Source organism: Colobus angolensis, unplaced genomic scaffold, assembly GCF_000951035.1.
Source record: "Colobus angolensis palliatus isolate OR3802 unplaced genomic scaffold, Cang.pa_1.0 Scaffold86, whole genome shotgun sequence".
Taxonomy (NCBI): Eukaryota; Metazoa; Chordata; class Mammalia; order Primates; family Cercopithecidae; genus Colobus; species Colobus angolensis.
In genome coordinates, this window is record NW_012122487.1 from 8,214,547 (window position 1) to 8,240,218 (window position 25,672).

Sequence of the window (25,672 nt, forward strand, 5' to 3'; positions counted from 1 at the left end):
CTGCCTCCTGGGTTCATGCCATTCTCCTGCCTCAGCCTCCCGAGTAGCTGGGGCTACAGGCACCTGTCATCACACCTGGCTATTTTTTTGTATTGTTTTTAGTAGAGACGGGGTTTCGCCGTGTTAGCCAGCATGGTCTCGATCTCCAGACCTCATGATCCGCCCGCCTCGGCCTCCCAAAGTGCTGGGATTACAGGCTACAAATTTCAGCAGGAGTTAACGTTGCAATCTTTAGCCCAAAGGAAGTCTGGAGGCAACATTCCTTCCTTTTTGGGGGACTTCAGTCTTTTAAGGCCTACAATTGATTGGTTGAAGCCCACTTGCATTACAGAGAGTGATCTCTTTACTCAAAATTTACTGATGTAAACGTTAATCCCATCTAAAACACACCCTGTGAAGTTGACACATAAAATGAAGCCTCACAGTCTATCTATGAGGGAAGCCTTGAGAGCATAGAGTGGGTGCTGGATAAGTCCTTGGCAGTCAGGAGGTCCAGAAAATGCAATGAAATGATGCACTGGGAGAAGAAAGAATATATTGACATCGTGGACACAGTAAGAAGCACTTTGTATTAAAATTATTGTTTTTATTTTTAATCATATGTTTTAATTGATCTTAGTCACATTCCCTCTTCAGTCTGTTAGTGTCTTTTTTTTTAATTCCTAACTCCCTAACCTAGGTTGAGACCTGTCTCTGTACTGTCCCACCAGGGATACTTTTCTGGGTCTCTTTGGCTGCAAATTTATATGAATTATAAATTCTGAGTGTAGACGTCACAGTTCCTTCCTACACTCCATAGCACAGATGGAAAAGAGGATGGAGATTGGGGAAAGTACCAGAACTTGAATCAGGTCTCTCCCAACACCAACACTCATCTTAAAGAGCATGGCTATTATAAGAGAGTTATCTATTGGAAGTTGTGGAATTTACTGATAGGAAAATGTTGGACATATATTGTAAAGTTTCTTTTTTTGTCAAAAGTATAAGGCTTTCCTTGCAAAAAAAAAAAAAAAAATCATTATTCAGACTTCCTCCCGTAATTCCCCAGAACCCTCAGTCTCCTTGAGCAGAGAAGTCGAGAGCCTTTAGAAAGTGACTGAACCCACCAGCAGTGGAGGAGAGATGACGCCCTCAGTATCTTGCCTTCAGGAGCTTTTTCTGCCAAGACAATATGGATGTTGACCGCCACTGAGTGGTAAACTGGTCCAAATAAGTCTCCCAACTATGGGTAAACTATTTTTCTGGTGGTACCTGAGTAATTGAGGGCCAAACTATTGCAAAACACAGGTGTATTTAACTGGCACAGTCACAACCTGACATTCATTTTGTAGGAAATCTTTTCTGTCTGACCAAAATTATTGCAACTGATGCAACCTGTACTTCTCCTTTAAAGGGGTCAGGTGAGGGAGAAAAACGTCATGCCCTTGCTTTCTGTGCATTTCCTGTAAATACAACACAAGTTATCAAAGGATAGAGCTTTCTTTTAAAAAAATCTAGAAACCCAGTATTTAAAAATGCTTCTGGTGTACTGAGCCAGAAAATCTACTTTTGACAAAGCTAGAAGTTGAACAAGACCTAGGATATATTTTAATGTGACCAGAGACATGACGGGACCGTGTTGCTAGAGTTTAGATGTTTTTTTAAAAACACATGGTCACAATAGGTATTTATTACTTTTGTAACACTTTCATTTTTAAGGAATTATAACATCCAAAACCAAAATAAAACAACCATCCTACATTCAACTATTCATTTAGTATCAACTTTGGGTATTTTTTATATGGCTTAGAAGTACTTTAATTTTCCGCTTCTTCCACTAACCATCTCTCTTACTGGCCTCATGGTTGTGGGAGCTTCCTCCCTCACAGGCCACAATGACAATTTGACACCCAACCTCACTGCTCTGAAAGTTGCCACCCATACTCTTCAGGAGAGGAGAAGAATGACTATGACTTTTGAAAATGTTTGTTGCTTTTTCGGTTTATAAAATAAGTATGTATTGTTAATAATTCATAAACTACAAGAAAAAAATTCTTGACAACCATACCACTCCAAAAACTATTGTTGGGGGCTTTCTTCCATTCTTTTATTTTGTTCAATTAAAAATGGGATGATATTATATATACTAATTTTTATGCATACTGCCTGTTTCCATCTTCATGTATTTTAAACATTTCCTTATGTCATCAACTATTCCTGATAGTTCTTGATAACTAATCATATTCCCGATAGCATGATTTTTAAAGGCTGCTTGGAACTCGGTCTCAGGTGGAGATGGTTTATAAATCCCCTGGTGGACTTTTTATTCTTTTTGTAAATTGCTTTTATAAGTAGTATTTTAGTGAATATATATCCAATCATTTTTGCATACATATCTGTTTCTGCAAGATACAGAAAAATTTTCACTGTTTTGTACCCCTACCAGCAAAATATAAAAATATCTGTTTCTTCACGTATTCATCAGCGTGAGTTATAATTATTTCTGTTTTTTTTTTTTAAAGAATCTTGCCAATTTGAGAGGAAAAAATGGTTGGTTGTGACAAAATTTCTTATGAAATAAACAGAGGAGGAGCTGTAATCTTTCCCCACCCCAAAACAAATGAACACATTTGTACAAATCTCCCAGACTTTTGCCTATGTCTATACAAACATTATGTATAGATAAATATATATTTTTAACAAAAATAGTATTATAATTATATTCTAATTCTATTCTGCAACTTGCCAGGTTTTTCAGTTAACACAAAATTGTGGAAATTTTTCATCATCAATTCATTTTCTCCATTATTCTTTTTAATAGCTACAGAGTAGTTCATTGTATCATAATACACAAAAATATACATGGTGTTATCATTGACATGAATTCTTTACTTTGCTAGGGCAAAGTAAGATTTACAGTAGTATCAGTTTGGTGTAAATGAAATTAAGAACCGAGAGATTAGGAGTGAGGGGAATGAAAATTCTTTTACAGATTTTCTAGTATCAGTGGTGAATCTGTTCTAATCCATCCAAACCTGCTCTGTCCTTAACCTACAACAGTCATCTTGCAAATGCAAGATGCACTGAGCTCCATACAGACTGAACAAAGTCCTTTGTTGTGTTTGAACCTACACTTCTGTTCTCACTTACGAGTAATTGCTCATCCACCATCTTCACAAATCAAGTCCACTTATTCAGCTACCTGGCTCTCATCCTCAATGAAACAAATATGCAAATGTCTAGAAATAATCACCTTTCACTTTTCCCTTACTGAGGTATCTCTATTTTTATTCAACATTTTTGCCAGTTGGAAAAAAGACGTGCCAAAAAATTTTTCTATATATTTGTAAACCCTCACAATTTTGTGTCTGTAAATCACTAAACACCAGGAAAATCGGGGAAGTTCTTCTGTGGAGTTAACCTGAAGTCTGCTCTAGAATTCTTGGGTCAATTTTAGTGTATTAATTTAATAGACATTCCCTGGGCTTCTGTTATGGTTCAGGCACTGTGCCAGGTACAGGGAATCCATGGCGGTAAAAGACCTGATGCCTGCCCTCTCGGAACTTGTATTCCTAAGTGGGAGTCAGGCAATAGATAAATTGATAAAGTGGGGTCAAGGATCACAGTGGAAAGTTGGCCTCTGTTCCAAGCACTGTGATATTTGCTGAGGCTGTTGTGAACAGCACAGTCTTTAAGAGGAACCCGCTAATGAGGAGTAGAAGGAATCCAAAACGCGGGACAGTGTGTCATTGTTGAACCAATAAAGCCCAACGTTGCATGGGGGTGAGGGGCCTTTGGCTAACATTGTATGTCATTGTTGATGATCCAGGTGGACCAACTGGACAAAACAGCTCCTCGTATCACACTCTTGCATTCCCCTTCTCAAGTGGGGCTCCTGAAAAATGGCTGCTATGGGATTTACATCACTTCCCGTGTGTTGAAGGCATCAGACCCTGACACTGAGGACGATCAGATCATCTTTAAAATTCTACAAGGCCCAAAACATGGACATCTGGAGAACACAACAACAGGTACTGGCTTCCTTAATCCTTATAATTGCTCATTTTAAAATACCCAGTGGCTGGCAGGGCTAGAGAGTAATTTAATTAAGTGCAGGCCCATTTGGTAAATACTCCCCAGGGCTTACTGATAGATGCAGTTTATAAATCAATATTGGTCCTAAAGAGGGTTTGGAGCTGAGCCTTCCTAAATTTATCCTGACTGGAAGAACCAAATACTGATATACAACTGTTGATTATTTATAATTTTTTTCTCAACAGCTGATTATAGTATATTCAAAGGAACATAGTGTCAGGACCAGTTTCCTATTTGTGACCAATTTTTTCTTCTGTCATGAATTCTAAATGACTCTAAATGATGTCAGATTTTTTTTAAAGTTCTTGATTTTTTTCCTAATGGTTTCTCTGGATTGTATATTATTTCTCCTTTATGAGCACAATGATCATAATACATCATTAAACAAGATGGCACCGAATTACGGATTTTTATTACAGTATCTTTCCATTCTCCTTCTCCTTATTTTTATATTTTTTAAGGCAAATATTTCTGAAGCAGTCAATTTAATGCCTAGTTTAAGCTTGTTGCATTTGAGTTTTAAGATAGTTACGGTAACGCTAATTTCTTTTTGTAAAATGTACCTTAGCTGTTTTTTAAGGCTGTGTTTAAAATAAAATAGCCATACAATTTTATTAGCTCTTATTTAATGTTTTGTTTGATTACCCATGATAATCATTTATTTCTTTTTTGTAGGTGAATTTATCCATGAGAAATTTAACCAAAAGGACTTAAACAGTAAGACTATTCTTTACATCATAAACCCATCTTTGGAAGTAAATTCAGATACCATGGAATTTCAAATCATGGACCCCACAGGGAACTCGGCCACTCCTCAAATGTAAATTCTCTTGCTTATTCGGTAGTCCTGCATGTTACATCCAGAATGTATCTGAATATTAGGAAAGTGAAATGTTCTTTTAAAAACAGAACCCAAGATGTTAAATTAATAGACCGTTCCACAAGCTCATGGAATTTACTTTGGAGAATTAATTTTCTTTTTATTACTGCTTGATAATAGGAAAGCCAATAGCTTTACAGAGTACAGAAACATTAAAAAGCTAAGTTGACATTCATGTTATGCATGTCAGTGTATACACTTTTATACACAGGGAGGTTTCTGTCTTAACAATTCACTAGCATCCAACACTGAGTTTGCAGGTTCATGTAGCAATTGCGCAGCAAGAGGTCACTCTAGGATCGTGTTAGTAACTATAGCCTTCTAAAATGTCTGTGGTCGGAGAAATGAGGTAGTCAAGAAGAGTTAGCCAAATATCTTCTCTTTTTCTTATGAAGAAAATTACAATTACCTGACAGTACGTTTATAAGGTGATAAACTTATCCTAGGTAAGATGAAGATAGTGTAAAGAGGAAAACAGACTTTGGAAGTTGTGTAAAGGTTTTGACCCTTAAAATAGCAAAAGTAACAAATCTTCAAAATTAACAAGATTAACAGACCACAGCAATTTCACTGACTGGGTCCCTATTCTAGACTTTTCTTGAATATAGACCCTGAATAGCTTACTAGCTTACAGATAGTCATAGAAAGGTCTGTCAGAGTCCAGTTCTTCTGGTACTGTGCTCTTTTTGTTGTTTGTTTTGCTTGTTTTCGATACCCTTCCCAAATACCCCAAAGAAAAGGTGTTCACTTATCCTTGTTTTAGTAGTCACCATATCCTAGTCATACTAAGCATCGTAAGTGATACAGCTCTGTTATACTCCTTTTATGATGGAGTATAGACTAAGAAAAGAAAGCCGAGAAACTCCTCTGCAGTCTTCAGAATTGCATTTTCTTTCGGATCCTGAATTGTAGTTCTAAAATCTGACCAGCAGAGGTCACTGTAGTCATTGTCAGAAAAAAGCCAGCATCCTTTTCTTAGCAAAACACATTCCCAGGGTCCCACTCCGTTGCCCTGATGAAATGTAGAGCCTGGCCCAGATTTATTAACTCCACAGACTTTTATCACGTGGCTACTATATGCCGGGTGCACAGTACTAGGAGCTGGGGAATAGGTTAGAACAAAGTAGACCTGGCCCCTGATATTAAAATGTAATCTTGAGATTACAAAACATAAAACAGATGACCTCCACCCATTAAACTGTCTTTGCCTAAGAGAAATAATTCCTCAGGATCACAATCTTTATAGAAAAATATGTCAACTATTTGCAACATTAGACAAATATCTTCCAATTCTCAAGAAAATGTTAAAAAAAAAAAAAAAACCTGCTCCAAAAACATTAATACATGGACTTTCCTTTTTTCTTTTTTTAAACATTTTAAGAGTAATTCAACTAAGAAAACATAGGAATGTTGGTCAGACTTGCTACTGACCTAATGCTAACCTCTGGTCCTCCATGTGTGAGTGCAGTGTAGCTGAAAGAGAATTTTCTTCCCCCAGTAATGATGCTAGGCTGATATTGCTTCATCCACAGCCCCTTTCAATCTTTGTCACTATCAAGGACATTGCTTTTGGAAGATGATTTATATTTTTAAATAACTCTCAAATTCATGTGAGAATTACAGCAAAATTTGCTTACTTTAATTATGACATTAATTGAGGCCATTTTAAATAGCCTCCTGCTTTTGTTGGATATTAACTTTCATGTATCTATGCTGGAGATGTTTCTAGTTCAACTCGATGTAATTTGTGCATTTGTTCATGACTGAACAAAATGCTGTGGCGTATGCCTACCAAGGGGTAATACAGAGAGAAGTTTTATTTGATTCTGACATATATTAGGCTATTTTCTTTATAAGGGGTGGGGGGTAAAATTACTGAGCATTTATCATCGTCATTTTTGAACGGTATAGTTGTCCTCAACCCCATTTGTAAGCAGATGTTTTTGGAACTAGGTGCACAATTTTGCAGTAAGAAGCAAGATTGTGAATAGTGGTTCATCTTCCCAAGACAGCCAGCCAGAATGTAGTTACAAGTACAATATAAATTACAGTCATTTGCAATATAATTGGTGTTTGCTCTATTTCATTGCTATTCATTTAATCATTACAACCACCTATGAGTCAGGTACCATCATAATCTGAAATTTACAGATGAGAAAACTGAGGGCAGAGCTAGAAAGTGACTTTTCTAAGCAGAAATGCAGCCTTAGAGTGCATGATTTTTCTCAGCACACTAAAAAACTTTTTGCCCATTTTAAGGACTGTGCTAATCTGGCCTGAAGGGAATGGAACAGCAGGCTTTTCTTCTTTGTCTTCAGACATTGGTCACCCAAGCAAGAAACAAGGAATACTGACTCATATAGGACCTTAAAGTTCAGTGGGATTTTTAAAAAATGTAAATTATAGAGCTCTATATTAGCGTGCACTTCATATCTAACATACTAGAATTTATACTATAGATAATAAACCACTGAACTTGGAGCTAGAGGACAAGGTTTGAGCTTTGGCTCTGCCCTTCATCTAGTGACTGTTCAAGCCTTAGTTATCTCTTCTGTAAAATGGAAGCGATACTACAATTAGAAAAACAAATGAGGTGTGTAATGTATATGAAAGCATCTTGTGTATTTAAAGTCCTTAACAAATGCAACTTGTGGTGGTGACTACTATTGTAGTTAATTCATGTGGGTACAATAATTGACTGAAGAAGTATCCCAGAAACATTTGGTGGATTAGAAAGCCTGCCTCTAATTAGAAATTGATCCTGGGATGAATCACAAAGTAAACAATCAATATGCATGTTAATCAATGAGCTAAATGCTGTAGAACTTTGTGTTGTTCTTTGGCTTAGACAAGATTAATAGATTCATATTCGTCATATCTGAAGGGGTGAAACCTCTGTGATAAAGCTAGAGGGACTGCAGGGTGCCGTCTGGAACAGAAATGGGCCTGTTTTAGAGCACCGGAAGGACCCATGTTCAGTGGGAAATTGAGAATCTTGACTGTTGGTCAGTTTTGGCTATTGCAGGATTCCTATGGAGTATCAGTCCTGAAGGAAGAATAGATGCTGCACTATAAAAGGCATTTGGAAATGCTTGTTTCATGAGATTCATCAAGTTATTGCCAGCTAGCTAGCTTGCGTTCTTGTTTAACTGCATCACATCCTAGAGTCACTGAGATGTGCGTGTGGATTGGGAATCTCTCAGAAACGAAGCCTAGGCAGCAAATCTCAACCCAGCTGGGCTGTAGAATCGCCTCTCTCGACCCATCACCCCACACACAGGCAGGATAGCTCAGGGAACAAGTTTTTCATGGAATACATCTGGAAGTCACTTTATTGTAAATAGAAATTATTTTATAATGCTGATATCCATGGAAATTTGCATAACGATTTAGATTTAGCTAAGTGCCTACATTTCAGGCACTGAAATGTAGGTGTCTTCATGAGTCGTCTAATTTTATCTGCAAAACACAATCCTCTGAGGATAAGGAAATAAAGCTCAAGGCTTTTAAGTAAATATCCTGAAGTCACTGGAGGGTGAGCCGTGACCTCCCGACCTAAGTGAGTGCTCATCTTATTGCCTCACCCCTTGGCCGCACCCCTCACAAGCTCATGCATGTTTTCTAGTCCAAGTTGAATCTCCGAGATGATCTGCAGAAGCCCCAAACTAAGTCACACAGGACCCACATCATTCATGAAAAGCACTTCTGTGGACCACAGAATGTGGCCAACTTCTGTCAAGGTTGTTTCCCTAATACAGCTTCCATGTGGACCTCTTCCTTGTGTCCACTGGAGAAAAGTGAACTTCAAAAGCCGTGCTGAATGCAGAAGTCCTTGGTAACTCAGTGACTATTTCTCCAGTTCTGCACTCTGGTTCTTCCCCCACCTCTGGCAACGCACATTCTAACTGTTCTATTGTCCATTTTTGGCTTTAAAAGAGAAGGGATGGAAGAATAAAAGGAATTTCCATCAGGCAAACTTTGCAATGTTTAGCAGTTTTTATGAAACACCTGGTAGGCAAAGAGGTTGAAACCATTGGCTAGCTAATACCTCCACATTACCTGCAAGCCAGGAGTTAAGGCTTTTGTCTTCAGACTAGATCTTAGGAAAGCACAGAGGAAAGGAAGGAAAATAGCACTTATTAAGCACCCACTGTGTACAGGTGCTTTATACATATTAAGTAATTTTAATTTTAATCATTTGACATGAGTGTAATTCTCCTCAATTTTAAGATAATGAAAACTGAGGCCCAGAGACACTGAGTAACTGACCGTAATCACACACTAATCGGTGGTTACAAGGTGTGCTTGATTCCACTTGTTTTGGGTACTCACTATGCGGCCTCTTGGCTAAACCCTATTTCCCCATTATCAAGAGAAAAAGAGAAAAATGAAAACACAGGTGTTCATAGCATTCGATTATGGAGTTTAATAGCATCATCTTTGAATTGATAAGTCTTAGATTGGATACTTGAAAAAATATTTTTTAACATTTTCAGGAATTCTTGTCACATGCTACTTGATTATAAATGAAGATATAGTTATAAGGATAGTAATTTAATCACAATTTTAGCTTCTGTAAACCTTTTGCTGAGAAGCTCAAAATACTTAATGAGAATTCATGAAGGTTCGCTTAACCCCTTTGAAGTACAGACTTATCATTATTGCACTTTGTGACGTATAGTAATTACATTATTATTGGAAGCAAGGAAACTGAGGCATAGAGTCTAAATATCTTTTTCATAGACTCTTGTTAACCTGGATTAATGCCCCAGTTCCCAAACTGGTGATTTAAATCCAGGTATTTCTTTCAGCTTATTGTTTCTTCATAAGTGAATCAAATAGCTAGAAAATAAAATATCAGAAAGAACATATTTATTACTCCAGGACAGGGTATCTCAACGTTGGCACTGTAGATATTTTGGGACAGATCATTTGGTGTTACAGGGGAGTCTCCTGGGTACTGCGGAACATTCAGCAGCACCCCAGGCCTCTATCAGCTGAAGGGTAGCATCATCCTCTTCACAGCTGTGGCAATTAATACATCTCCAGAAAATGCTGAATGTTAAGAATTACATGCATGCCTTAGAAAATAGCATACATATGTTTTAAGAAATTATGAATTATGTTAGAATGCTCATTTATCAATGCCATCTTTCTCTCTATGCTAGTAAAGCCTAACAATAGTCAAAGAATCCAGAGCAAGTCAGGGCTAGAGAGAACATGTGAGAATCATCTAGCCTAGCATTTTTTTCCAAGTGTATGAAAGATGATGTTAGTAAGGTTGGGGAGGAAAGTATTTTCGATGGTTGTATTAGTCTGTTTTCACACTCTAATAAAGACATACCTGACACTGGGTAATTTATAAAGAAAAAGAGGTTTAATGAACTCATAGTTTCACGTGTTTGGGGAGGAGTTGCAAGCATGGGAGAAGGCAAAAGGCAAGTCTTAAATGGTGGCAGGCAAGAGAGAATGAGAGAGCCAAGTAAAAAGGGAAACCCCTTATAAAATCATCAGATCTCGTGAGACTTATTCACTACAATGAGAACAGTATGGGGGAAACCGCCCCCATGATTCAGTTACCTCCCACCGGGTCCCTCCCACAACATGTGGGAATTATGGGAGTACAATTCAAGATGTGAGGACACAGCCGAACCATATCAATGGTCAACTTAGCTCAGGAAACAGTGGGATAAACAAGACTCATTCATTCAGTTAACAAACATTTATTGAGCACTCACCATGTTTTAGACACTCTACAAGACACCTGGGTTACCACAATGAACCAAAGACCTGTGCTTCCTTGGAGCATACGTAGGATCTAAATCAATATGATAGTATGCTTGTTGTACATGGTACATACTTTGGAAAAATGAAAAATCTGATCAGGAGAAGGGGGATTAGAAGTGCTGTGTTTGGGAAAGAGATTGTGGTTTTAAACTGGGTGTTTAAACAACGTTCTTTTACCTGACTGCTTTGAGCTGGTGAATGACAGAGGGACCTGAAGCCTCACAAGTTCAAATCCAATTTTATTTCCACTGTTCATGCCATGTCTTCCACTTACAGCAGTGGTTTTCAGGGATCCGAATTTAGCTTCGCATTGAACCAGTTTTTGCTTTCTTTCTTTTCTTTCCTTTTTTTTTTTTTTTTTTTTGAGATGGAGTCTTGCTCTGCTGCCCGGGCTGAAGTGCAGTGGTGTGATCTCGGCTCACTGCAACCTCTGTCTCCCAGTGAACCAGCTTTTTCTATTGTGACAAACAGATTAAAACCACATATGGAAGAAATTCTCGAGTTGGGGTGACTTTTCTCCCAAGGAGCATTTGTCAAGGTCCAGAAACATGTTTGGTTGTCGTGACTAGAGGGAAGTGGTGCTACTACATCTAATATGAGGAGGACAGGGATGCTGTTAAACATCATTCCCACACAGGATGGCCTCCCACAACAAAGAATTGTCTGGTCCAAAATGGTTGGGAAAGCCTGAATTAGAGGCTTAAGGAGTTTTCCCCTCCTGTTAAATGACTTGAAGTGATTGCCATATGGGTTACATATAAAGTGTGTCCATGGCATACAGTTCTGACCGTAGAATGACAGGTGATAGGAAATTGAAAGCTTTGTTAAAATAGGAAGATATGAACCAAACTTTATCTACATGACACCTACACGTCTAGAACTTTACAAATCTCTTTCATGGGCTCCTGGATTTGGACATTTACATGATGCCAGGCATACAGCTGTGTAGCTTCTTGCAGGGAAAATTCCCAAATGATTGACTACATCTCTTGTTTTTCTTCCAGGTGTTTGTATACAGTTTAAGCAATCACAGTCTCAGCATAGAAAGATCTTCTCAAATATAGTACTGCAAAAAGCAGGAAAAAAAGTCACATTCAAAACATATATTGTACATATTCTGTAGATATGCAGGTGCTTTGCTATTTAGACATTTTTTCTCAAAAATATATGGCCTGGCTTAAATTTCATGGCTTTTCAATAACTCTTTATTATTTGTAGTGAATAGTCTTAAGAAAATAAAATAGAGCATTGTGTAATGACAACCTTGACCTGTAAGCATTATGCAGCATTCAAATGGTGCGTCAGGGAAATGCATGCACATTCCCAAACACTAAGACCCTTTGTACCTTGAAGCGGAACAGCCCTCTGAATGGTTCCCTTCTGGATCTAGATCAGAAATCAAATTGCATTTAGCTTTTCACCTTGAGGTCACCAGGAGCTACAGAATGGCATTGATAGAATTTTACTTGTCATGGTTGGCATTAGCGATGGATGAATTCTCAGAATAATTGGACATTGAAACTCATTTGAACCCTACTGATAGCTGAAATCCATGCAAATGTATTTGTTTCATCCTTTCCCACTGCCCTCCTTTCCTTCCCGTTTCATCTTTCTCTCTTTTCCTCTAATTCATCTTGCTGACTTTTTTTTTCTTTCTCATTTACCTGGATCCTTTTGGGATTCTTTGCAACATATTTCTATTGGCATTTATGATATCCTTGTTGTTTGTTATCTTGTAATTCTTTAAGCACACACTAATCCCTCCTATCTGTGGGAGATATGTTCTAAGACCTCCAGTGGATGTCTGAAAGTGCAAATAGTATTGAACCCTATGTACACTATGCTTTTTCCTATACTGCACATATATTGCTATGATAAAGTTTAATGTGCAAGCTAGACACAGTAAGAGATTAATCACAATAACCAATAATAAAATAGAGCAACTATCGTGGGGTGCCAGCATCACTACTCTTGCACTTTGGGGCCATGATTACAGAAAATTAGAGTGACTTAACACAAGCACTGTGACACTGTGGCAGTCAGTCTGATAACCAAGCTAGCTTTGGAGTGACTAATGGGCAGGTAGCACCTTCTGTGTGGCTGTGCTGGACAAAGGCATGATTCTTGCCCCAGGTGGAACAGCAGGGGGTGATGTGAGATTTCATCACACAGAACTCAGAACAGCATGATGTTTAAAACTTATAGATTATTTGTTTCTGGGATTTTTCACTTAATATTTTCAAACCACGGTTGACCACAAGTAACTGAAACCTTCAGAAAGCAAATTGTGAAAAAGAGGTATTACTGCAATCATTTATTTCTGTTTCATGCCAGATCTGAATTCAGTTGCATCCGAGACCCATGAAGTTTCCAATTTTTTTTGATATTAGGATCCTGTTTTCATGTTTAAAATTTTGTTAATATGAAGTAGCAATAAACTCAGAGGCAATAAATTTTAAATCTGATTGAATAAACATGTATGTTTATATAGATTCATGAGCCCCTGTGATAATTCCATGGTCTCACCCTACCCTTGCCCCCGGGCCCATGATGCTCAGCTATGAACCTATGCTGTTGAGTTTATCTGGCTGGTGAGCTTAATCCATAGAACGTGATTTTGACACATGATCAGTGTGGACACAGTGGTTATTTGAAGACAGACTTCCTCACTAATATAGATTCATGAGCCCCTGTGATAATTCCATGGTCTCACCCTACCCTTGCCCCCGGGCCCGTGATGCTCAGCTATGAACCTATGCTGTTGAGTTTATCTGGCTGGTGAGCTTAATCCATAGAACGTGATTTTGACACATGATCAGTGTGGACACAGTGGTTATTTGAAGACAGACTTCCTCACTAATATGAATGGCCCCAGGAATGCCTGGAGAGTGTGTTAGATGTGTGAACCCATGTTCCATATGGTAGCACCCAGAATTTCTAGTTCCACAAAAAAAGAAAGAAATTATAATAAATAAACTTAAAAGTTGAGAGGAAAGAGTCTGAATCTGACTAAAAGTTTGGGAAGTACAAGTAAGACAACCACTGAGGATCTTGTAAATTTAGAATAAAAGGCAACTGAATAAAACGAAAACAATGGAGGTGCAATTAACAATCATGGCGAAGGTTTCTTGTGTCTTTTATCCTGCTCTATAGTAAGGTTACAGATGGCAAAAAAAAAAAAAAAAAAGCCAAGACCTCAAAAAGCAAAATGTTTCTGGGTAAAGATAAAACTGTATTGCTCTGCTTGAGCTCACAAAACAGTCACGAAGAACTTCAATTGGGGAGAGAAATGGTAGAGGATGGATGGAAGACTTGGCATTAGATTTATGCTTGGATTTCATCTCTGCTATTAGCTTTGCCTTTAAGTTAGTTACTTAACCTCTCTGAGTCTTGTTTGTTTGTTTGTTTGTTTGTTTTTGAAAAAAAAAGTTCCTCTCTAGATGAAGATTAAAGAAGACAATTTCCACCAAATGTTGGACTCACTAAATATATTGTAGAAAAAAAGACCATCCTCTATTTTTCAGGTTTATTTATTTGTATAGTTGCATCCAAGCCTCATACCAGTAGAGTCCTTTTTAATGCACAGAAAGAGAAACAAATAACACTTATGAAACACTTAATTCCTAAGCACATCCTCAAGAATATTTTGTTATTAAACTGAACCCAAGTTCAGAGAAGATCTCTGTCCGGAACTGTTCTTGTTGTACCAATTATCCTTATCTAAATGATAAGATAGAAGACTTCGTATCAGTGTCTTTTCCAAAAAGGAATGTCTCCTTGAACTTAACAACCGCTGGTTCCTTTCCCTTCGAAACATTCAAGATTGAGTCCCCTTTTAGTTGTAAATATCTGTGGGACCTTCAGCAGCCTTTTAACCCTAGATTCTTCATTTGTAAAATGGAATTCTAATCCTTGCTCTATCTACCTTACAGGGTTGTTGTAAGGATCAATTGAGATAATGTTATTATGAACTCTTTGTGAACTAGAATGTATCAAATAAGTGTAAGGAATTTCCATCACCAGTGTAGGTTGATCAACTACCTTTCTCCACTCAGTCTGCTCCATGGAGAATCCCTACAGGCATATGCTATGCATTCTTATGATTTACCTTTTCCTTTCACACACAGTTTGGAACTGAAGTGGTCCCGTATTGAATGGTCACAGACCGAATATGAAGTCTGTGAGAATGTGGGTGTGTTGCCCTTGGAAATTATCAGAAGGGGATATTCCATGGACTCGGCCTTTGTGGGTATAAAGGTAATGACTCTGAAATGTAAATTATCAAGCTAAAACTTATGTTACTGGTTGGTGTCTTTCATTATGCGGTGGCTCAAGCCTGTAATCCCAGCACTTTGGGAGGCCGAGACGGGCGGATCACGAGGTCAGGAGATCGAGACCATCCTGGCTAACACGGTGAAACCCCGTCTCTACTAAAAATACAAAAAAAACTAGCCGGGCGAGGTGGCGGGCGCCTGTAGTCCCAGCTACTCGGGAGGCTGAGGCAGGAGAATGGCGTAAACCCAGGAGGCGGAGCTTGCAGTGAGCTGAGATCCAGCCACTGCACTCCAGGCCGGGCGACAGAGCAAGACTCCGCCTCAAAAAAAAAAAAAAAGAAAAAAAGAAAAAAAAAAATTCAGAGTGACCAAGGAAATTTCAAATTGTAGGGAGATCCCACTATTCTAAAAATTCTAACCACAAAACCTCCTTGTCCCTCCATCCACCATCTAGGTTCATAAATTCTGAGATATGATTTTTTAGTGTATGTGTTGCTGAAGCTAGCACAAGAATTATTATTATTATTATTATTATTTCGAGACAAAGTCTCTCTCTTGTTGCCCAGGTTGGAGTGCAATGGTGCAATCTTGGCTCACAGCAACCTCCACCTCCCAGGTTCAAGTGATTTTCCTGCCTCAGGCTCCTGAGTAGCTGGGATTGGAGGCACCTGCCACCACGCCCTACTAATTTTTGTATTTTTAGTAGAGATGGGGTTTCACCTTGTTGGCCAAGCTGGTCTCTAACTCCTGACCTCAAGCAATCCATCCACCTTGGCTTCCCAAAGTGCTGGGATTACAGGTGCGAGCCACCGTGCCTAGCTGAGATATTAATTTTTAAAATCCGTTTTTGATTTTGAAAGCTGGTATTTGTTTTTATAAATGCTTTAAACTTTGAGGTTTTATTTCACGGGGAGCTATATTCAACTTTGTGAACTTAGGCTGAACTCTGCTTTAGAAAGAGACGTTGTATGCAAGACATTCTGTGGGGTACCCAGAGCAAATTTCAGTCCCAAGAGGCTTCCTCTTAGTATGCACCTCAGTGACTTCCCATGGGCTCAGTTGATGAGGCAAATAGGCAGCTTAAACTCATCTATCTTAAGAGTTGTCCAAGCCATACAAAATTAGGAGAGCATATACTAATACAGGCACCCTGAAATATAAAGAATTTTCAGGTAGCCACTTCTAGATCAGTCAACTTGCTATTTCTTTTCATTGATGTGACCCATGAAGCACAACCTATGCTTCTAGAATTGAAGAATTTTTTTTTAGGAGTCATTATAACAAGAGCGCTTCAAGAGAATGAGAGCATGAAACAGTTGTACACACTAATGATGGAGAATGAGCTGTAAAGACTCCGCCCCCCCGCCACCTCCCATCTGATGAAAAAGACATCGGTATTAGCTTCTGGGGAAAAGGCCATTTCTGTTAAGTCTCAATTTAATAATGAATTCAAGTCACCCTCAGAAGCCTGCGAACATAAATTTGACCATATCCAGGCTCAGTATTTATCTTTCCAGTGGACACAGGTTCTGTTTCCTAGATCTATTGGTTACTTTTTTGTTATTAAGACAGGAGAAAGCTTGGCTTGCCCTATAGTTTTCCAGAAGATTGCTTATAGAATAAGGAAGAATCTGCCTGGCTGGTTTTCTAATAATCCTCCAGTCCTCCATAGAAAGCACCATATGCTCTAGGCTGGAGTTTTGGGCCATGCCACCGTTCACCTTGCCAGGTAGAAAGAACAGGCATGGTGTTACATGGAACCTTATGCTTATTTATGCTGAAAGTGCACAACGAATCTGCCAGCTGAGTGTGCAGGCCTTCATCAAGCACAGTCCCAGAGTCTTTCAGGACAACTCTACCCTGAGCACAACCTCCAGTCTTACACTAAAGCTTGGCTGCTTGACTGGGAACAGGGAACAAGGTGGTACTTTCACCCCGTGTGGATTGCCCTGGTTTGAATTGTGCACCTTCACCTGACTGATTTCTCCAACCACCTTGCCTCAGACCATTTCTTTTCCCACATAGGATTCTGTAAACTCAGTGGTAGTAAATTCTAGGTAATTGCACGTGCAAGAACCATGCAGGGAAATGCAACTTCCAGCATATGGTGGATACAGGTGTACAATGGGCTGCCTTTTCACAATGAAAGGTGATTCCAGAGGAGCCTTGGCATTGTCGACAAAGAGCAAATGGAAGCTTAGGAAGTAATACCCTTTTCCAGCAAAATGTTTCCACTGCTAACCAATTAATACGTGAGGGGGCCTTTGATTTGAAATGGACATATCGTCTGAGGCCATAGAAGTAGGAATTTTTCAGCTTTTCATTGTGCATTTCATTCTTTTGTAAGAAGGTACAGAAATATCCCACGTTCCTGACCATCTTAAACATCTAAAAAATATGCACAAGTAACAGCTGCCTGTTATGCTTGCACAGGGTTCTCATTTGATGACTTATTTTTCCAATCAGCCAAAGACAAAGACACTTTTTTTTTTTTTTTTTTTGAGATGGAATCTCACTCTGTCACCTGGGCTGGAGTGCAATGGCACCATCTCAGCTCACTGCAACCCCCACATCCCAAGTTCAAGCTATTCTCCTGCCTCAGCCTCCTCAGTAGCTGGGATTACAGGCGGCCACCACCACGCCTGACCAATTTTTTTGTTTTTGGTAGAGACGGGGTTTTACCATGTTGGCTAGTCTTGAACTTCTGACCTCAGGTGATCCACCCCCTTCAGCCTCCCAGAGTGCTGAGATTACAGGCATGAGCCACTGTGCTGGCCCAAGGACACTTCTTAACATGTGTTTGGGCACCCTTTGGGTGGAATTCAAGGCCATGACTTCAGAGCACTAAAATCGCCTCTTTGGTTTTTAGTCTTGGAGCTGGAGCTGAGAAGCAGGGGTGTATCAATAGTCTCCTTAGACTAGGACATTTTTGTTTGTTTGTTTGTTTTAAAACACCAACTTGATGAGGTCCTTGAAAGTCCTTGGTTTGGGGTGTGGATCTCCTTTGTCTGGCTGTTCACCAGGTCTGCCAGTCCCACAAAACTCTCCTTCATGTTTGTGAAGAATGACGGTTTCATCCAGACAGGAAAATGAACCAGATGTGTTTGAGTTAATCTAGTCTAAAGGCTTTCAGTGCCCTGGAGCTTGCAGGATACTTCCAAGCTAGCTGACAGATCATCACACGGGTTGTCAGGAGTACCTGCTTTTTCTTCTCCTCTTCAATTTTTCTTCCTCCTTTTCTTTTGAGGGACTATTTTAAAACCAAATTGGGGTAGAAGGAAGGTAATAAAATTGTGCTTGCAACAAAGACAAAAATATAGTTTAAAATTCATGTTCCTTTCTTCGATAACTAAATCATTTATAAAGGAAAAACAAAACAAAACAAAAGCTTTCCTTTCCATTGATATTAGCCTAGCAAAAAGTCAACTTTAAGGAAAATCCATCTTGCCTGGTTCCCAAATGGCTTATATAATTTTTTTAAAAGCCCTACTTAATATTAAAAACAGATTTAAGAGCATGAGTTTAGTCTAGTGTGAGGGAGAATAGCTGTTTCTCTATTGTAGAATATTTATCTTTATTTTTAAAAGATTTTTTTTTCCCTCCTAAGGTCAACCAAGTGTCAGCTGCAGTTGGAAAAGATTTCACCACGACTCCATCTAAACTGATTCAGTTTGACCCAGGTACATTTTGTGTCTGCAGTTTGTTTTATGTGTGTGTTTTTTTGTTTGTTTGTTTTTTGTTTTTGTAGGCATGTCTGGAGATTGTAGAGAAGACAGAATATTACACAACTTTGGCCAACTAAAAACTCCTCAGGGAGCCATACCACCCTACTCTAAAAGAGAGGTGTTTGGGTTTGAGGTTTTGCCCTTATTTTTTGTTTTTTATAACAAGTAAATTTTGATTTCAAATGAGAAGAAAGATTATGATAAATATGAGATATCAAAGCAAACATCCAAGACAATCCAGAAAAAAATACGGTCATTTAGAAATTATTTGAAGTTCTAATACAAAGTTGTTCTAGTTTAATTGCCTCAGATTTTTAATGAAATTTTTAAGAATGTTATGTTTATATGGATTTCTAAAGGGCATTTCTAAATGATCCCTCATGGAATAGGTTGATATTAGGAGATTCCAGGGGAAATTATTATTTAGTTAAGTACCAGTTATTTTGTTTTAAATTTGTGGAAAAATTTTGCTAGGTGCAAGTGGAAATAAAAAAAGCTGGTACTTGCTCTCAAGGGTGTGCCATTGTGTGAGAAACACAGACAAGAAAACACTCACTGATAGCGCACTGGAACCCAAAACATGAGCTATTGTTCAGGCTAAGAGAAATCTTGGAAGATTTCCCAGGGGAGGCAGTATTTTAGCATTTAGATGAAGAAGAAAACTCCAGGATGAAGGACTAACACAAAAGCACAAACACAGCTTTGGGGAACTGTGCCTAAAGCTGAGGCTGGAGCCCCGCCATCTTTCCCTGGCTTCTGTGGATGGGACAGGTAGCTCTGCCTCACTCACTGAATGTCACTCTCTATTTCCCTGGGGTTTGAGATGGATCTGAGTCAAATGTGGGAGCTTGGGAGCAGCAAATACAACGGGCCTGGAGAAACAGACAGGACCGTGGCTTTGTGCTTTCCTGCCAAGGAGATATTCTGCACACTGAGAACACTCCTCTAAGTGTAAACTATTGACATCATCTGCCACTAACTCATAAAGGGTTGAGCAAAGGCAAAAGAAAATGGCCTAAGTACCAGCACCACCTCAAAATTGCCTATCTTAACATCAAACACAGAAAAATGGCTTTCTGCAGTTCACTGCAAATAGCATGATGCTTGAGGACTGTGTTAGTTTCCTAAGGCTGTCATAACACAGCATCAAACACTGGGTAGCTTGAAACAGAGGCATCGGGTGTCTCAGTTCTGGAGGCTAGAGGTCCAAGATCAAGGTGTCAGCATGAGGGATTACTTCTGAATGAATTCCAGGCCTCTCTTCCATGCTTCTGGTGGCTGGGTGGCAAACTTTGGCATTCTTAGTGTCTGCTGCATCACCCCTATCTCTGCTTTCATCTTCACGTAGTGTTCTCCTTGTGTGCATGTCTGTGTTCTCAAGTGCCCCCTCCCGTGCCCTTTTCTTCTGTTTTGAGATGGAGTCACGCTGTATCACCCAGGCTGGAGTGCAGTGGTACGATCTCAGCTCACTGCAAACTCTGCCTCCTGGGTTCAAGCAATTCTCCTGCTCTGGCCTCCCGAGTAGCTGGGACTACAGGCGCACACCACCACACTCGGCTAATTTTTTGTATTTTTAGTAGAGATGGGGTTTCACCATATTGGCCAGACTGGTCTCGAACTCCTGACCTCGTGATCTGCCTGCCTCAGCCTCCCAAAGTGCTGGGATTACAGGCATGAGCCACTGCGCCCAGCCAAGTCCCCCTTTTTATACAACACCAGTCATAATGGATAAGGAGCCCACCTTGTTCGAGTATGACCTCACGTTAACTAATTACACCTGTAATTACCCTAGTTCCAAATAGGTCACATTCAGAGGTACTGGGAGTGAGGACTTGATTTTTCAGAAACGCAATTCAACCTCTAACAGTGAACCTTCACTTTGACATGCAAAAATCTGTATTTTGTTTTTGGCCTCCTTCCTGTGATATTTAACATTCTAACTCAGATAAGCTGGTTCCTCCGGCTGACCTTCTTTTGTGGGAAGAGATCCTGTTATATATGGGAAAGATTCCTGTTATTTATGTGCCGTTTACTCCCACACTGGTACAGGCTCTTGTGGCCAACCCTACAATCTCTACAATGAAAGGGTGAGATGATTTGCACTATGTCCTTCCTACTGCATGTTAAGGCAGTTCCAACTTTTCCGTTTCTTGAGTCTTTGCCATATGTCATCTTCATAATCTGAGCTCTGTTTGTTACAAGATTAGGAGTAATTTTGGCTGCTAGTAGGTTTCTAGCAGCCCATCAGTTGCTCTGTTTGGATTGATAGGAACTAGAATGTGTCACACTAGAAGAGACTCTGAAATCTGCCTCTTGGAGATTCTACTGGATAAGATAAATACCCATTTGTCTAGAAGAGCTCACATGCTGTGTTGAATAGATACTAATGACTTCTGGGGGCTTTAAGTAATCTTATGATTTTAGATATTATTTAGACAATTTAAGAAATAATATAAGCATGTCTTATAAATTAAGAAAAAACCAATTGGCTGTTCATTGTTTTGGAATTTATTAACCCAGAAGCAGTTTTACAAACTGAAATCTTGCTTTAGAGAATTTTGAAGTTCTCCGTGTCCACAGGTTCAGTAAATATTTACTCCTGTCTTGTTAATCCTTGCCTCTTCTACGTCTGGTGTCCCTGTCCCCATACCAACCCATTTTACCAAGGGAAATCAATTTGTTTCTTTTAAAATGGCAGCTTCCATGATTGGGTAAAGAAACAGAGTGAACAACCGAAGACAGTGGGATGCCATAAGGTTTGAGAACTCTTATGTGGGAGCTGGAAGGAAGCTTGCCTTGAAGTTGCGACTATGCTACCAAACCAAAAAAATATCAAGCAAACAAAAGCAAACCCTAACTACTTCGCATTCAGCTATTGTGACTAGTCTTGAGTAGATATAAAAATACACCTAAGAAAATGATTGTTTTCCTTTAAAATATGCATTATTGAAAAGCTTACAGCATTCTTAATTAATACTTCATCATTCCCTAGAGTCAAAATGTTTTCCAAGGGAACAGATCTCTAATGTGGCATGTACTAAAAAATATTGAGAAAATGTCTTTCAATACAGAAATCTGTTTCGCAGGAAAATATCCAGGAACTCACCTACTCTGTAAAGTGGAATATGTCTGCATAAAATGACACCTCTCTTTCCTCTTCAGCACCTTTTGTTTTGTGGAAACAGGGAGCCAGTCCAAGCCTTCTGAAAATGCTTGTATATCTCAGGGACTTAGCAAATACTTTGCACCTTGAAAGTGAAAGAGGAAGGGAAAAAATGATAAAGTTTTTACTTCCAATCTCATTAACCTGAAGAGTTAGTCCTCTGTGCACACCTGGTAAGCATAGAAACCAAGTTGGAATGTGCACAAATAAATCAGAAGCACTTAAATGAAACTCAAAAGATATTTTCTCTAACCCCTAACCATCTGGTTCTACCCTGTAAGGTCCAACAAAAACCTTAAGTTTTTTGTTTGTTTGTTTTGGTTGGGGGTACTATAATTTTTAAAAATTAACCTTAAAATAAGGGAGTTGGTTGGGAGTTGGAAATATTTTTTGTATTGGATTTTATTTACATAATGCTTAACTTTATGGTCTTTGAGGGTTAAAACAGTTCTCCAAATATTAATAATCATATTATTCAAATGCTTTCTTCATTGTCCACCTCTTTTCATGCCAATTGTATTACAGCAGCTGTCTATGTGGTCTCCAAACTTCTAGCCTATCTGTCTATCTGCCTGGGTCTCCAAACTTTCTCACATAACACTCTCAGGTTCATTTTGCTAATCCACTTTCAGCATGTGACTTCTTTGTTCAGGAACCTTCCCTGTTGCCTATATTGTAAAGTCTGAATCTGGCCAGGTGTCCAGGGCTCTCTGCAGTCTGGCTACAAATGATCTTTGCAGCCTTATGGCCTCCTGTCCACCCATGTAACCTCTCTATTCCAGCCAGCTAATTCACTTACCCTTCCCTAGTCAAGACTTCTACTTTGCTATCTTCCTGTCTTTGCTTATGTTGTTTTCCCATTTCTTCCCTCCTAATCCTTTCACTTCTAAAGCCCACATTTATATAGGCTCAATCATCTATTCTGTATCTTTTAGTAGCTAAACATACATAGCTTTCAATAATTATTTGACTTTTCTAGTTTTGCTTCTGTCTCCTCCAAAAGATTTTAAGCTCCTTTAGATCAGGGCTTGGCTTGTTTTACACCTCTGGCATTCTCCATAGCATCTAATGCAAAGATAAGCATATCGTAATTACAAAATATATATTTTGATGTATTGATTTATCCATCCATGAGATGGGAATTGCATGGTATTATTATACATACTACATGTTTCACCTGCTTTTGCAAAGACTGTGAACGTAATTGATTTAAGAACTCAGCACTGAAAACTAGCTGTCAGCCTATTTTTTAATAAAATACAATTATTCTGAATACATCTAATTTTTCCCCTCTAAGTGCAGCCAGCCAAAAGTAGAAGTGGATACCTTCACCTTTCCATTGGCTTCTGTTGAGAATTGAAGAGACTGATTAGATCATGAGATCTATGTGAGGCATACCTTCAAGAAAGAGGCCACTGTATAGATGGACGGTTGAGAGGTATAAGTCTGTAGAAGGCAACCTGCAAGGTAAAAGAGGCGTTTTTTGGAGCTGTTGCCCAGGCTGGAGTGCAGTGACACATTCTGGGCTCACAGCAGCCTTGACCTTCTGGGCTCAAGTGATCCTCCCACCTCAGCCTCCTGAGTAGCTGCCCACCTAATTTTTGTTTCTGTATTTTGTAAAGATGGGGTTTCAGTCTGTTGGCCAGGCTGGTCTCAAACTCCTGAGCTCAAGTGATACACCCACCTTGGCCTCCCAAAGTGCTGGGATTACAGGTGTTCACCACTGCACCTGGCCAAGTTATATTTTTAAGAGAAGACTTTTGAAAAAGTTTAACTCTATTATATGGGGGGCTTCAGGGAGTAAAAACACTGAAATAGCCAATGAGCAAATGGCAAAGTAAGCTTTTCCAACTTAGCTCAGAAAAGTTAAATCATAAGTTTACTGTGTTTATTCCTCTTAAACTTGAGCCTTCTTTCTCCACTAAAAAGTATTCCCTTTACTTCCTGCCACCACTTGTTCTTCTAAATAAACTCAGGGGATATCCTATGATCCACATCATGGAAACTGGTCAGGATGAGATCATCTCAGAAGTTCCTTCCAGTCTTAATATTTTGTGTATCTGGGGTTGCTTTGTTTTCCATCTTGGTGGTGACAGGATGGCTGGGATATGTTTGTAATGTCAAAACTGTTTTGTATAATATTAAGTTCACAAAGTTACTGTGAACCAAGCTTGATTGTAACTTCATGAATAGAGGCAGCGAGAAAGAGGGGAAAAAAGGGCTCTATTTCTAGAACCCCCAGCCCATAAAGTCTCTCTAGGAGGATACCAAACTACTGAGTATTACATCGTCAGAAAAAGCCTTTGTGGGCTAGAAAGATCTCAGGAAGTGGGGAAGCTGATGCAGGCAGCTGTCTTTAGAAATGATTAAGAAATCAATCATTTCAAGGGTTGCATGAATAGCGTGAAGTACCATCCAATAATCACTTCTGTCTGCATCAACAGCTTAAGATTTTTTAAACTATTAAGATTTTAAGATTGCAATACTTGTTTATTCTTAAGAAGAGAAGGGACAGGTTGGGAAAATAATTAAGTCTTGGATCTCATCTAATAACCATTTTTTTTCATCCCTCACATAATGCAGCTTACTTTTTTGTTACAGTGTTTGCATTTAAACGGAATCATCATTGTCCAGGAACAAATGTGGTCTTTTCATATTATTTGGGAGAACAGCAGGACTTCAGTGAGTTGGTAGCAGTACAATAGCTCACTCGGGCTACTGCAGTCTAGCTGTAGACATGTTAATTAATATATTTCTCTGACACCTAGGTGATTGAAATAGCAATTAAAGAGTAATTAAAATGTTTACTTCTTGTAGGAATGTCAACTAAGATGTGGAATATAGCAATTACCTATGACGGATTAGAGGAAGATGATGAGGTCTTTGAAGTAATTCTGAACTCCCCTGTGAATGCAGTTCTTGGCACAAAGACAAAAGCTGCAGTGAAAATTTTGGACTCAAAAGGAGGTATTCTTTTGATCCTCATCTTGAAATCAGGAGCGGTCCTGGCGCCGTAGCTCTTGCCTTCAACAGCCAGCGTGCTTGATAACACCTTCAAATCAGAATGCTTAATTTCTTGTCAAGAAAGCACCCTCAGTCGTGATGTAGGCCCTTTATTCTGGTTTCTGCTTCATGTGGTTTTCCTCCTGCTAAGAACGATCACTTGAGAAAAGCAACAAGTCAGTGCCGTAGTTGTTTTTTTTCTACCCGTTTGTTGTTCTCACCGAGGGGGAAATAGTGTTGGTGAGAATCTATCGACAATTATTTTCCCCCAGAGTCTGTAGAGCTGTAATTATCTTCCTCTGTTAAAGAGCGCTCTTAATGCCTAAAATCTGAGCCCCCACTGTAGTGTGACCAGGAAAACTCTAAGAGAGGAAGGAATTGGAGAAAAATAGATGTGAAAGATGCAGCTGGCTTGGGAATTTGGGAGCAGCTGGAGAATATTAATGAATGACTTTGGATGGCAGCGCCAAACAGGTCCTGGATTGTCTATGCTAAAGAACAACCTGTAAACTAAATAAAATAAAGACCAGCCAGAGCTTTGGTGCTCTGATTTTTTTCCACCAAATGCCTTCTAGTTACTTCTCTTTTTAGCATTTGACAAGTGTTTGTACCATACTCAGTCTTACACTCCCATTTTTATACCTGTCATGCCCTATGGTCCGTATTTTTTTCTTGCCTGGAAATCTCTTCTCTTTCTTACACTATAAAAAAAAAAATGGGCCCACCCCTCTTTTCTTTATAATATCCACATTTCCACAACATCTCT

General features: G+C 39.1%; 1 protein-coding gene across 1 annotated transcript in view; it reads left to right on the forward strand.

Annotated features, from left to right (window-relative positions):
* Positions 1–25,672, forward strand: part of FREM1 (FRAS1 related extracellular matrix 1) — a 168,759-nt gene that overhangs the window by 128,565 nt on the left and 14,522 nt on the right. Inside the window, exons 27-31 of the mRNA XM_011930392.1 lie at positions 3,809–4,010; positions 4,750–4,894; positions 14,869–14,998; positions 18,623–18,695; positions 24,721–24,870. Coding sequence (XP_011785782.1) covers positions 3,809–4,010; positions 4,750–4,894; positions 14,869–14,998; positions 18,623–18,695; positions 24,721–24,870 — 700 coding nt within the window. The remainder of the gene's footprint in view (positions 1–3,808; positions 4,011–4,749; positions 4,895–14,868; positions 14,999–18,622; positions 18,696–24,720; positions 24,871–25,672) is intronic.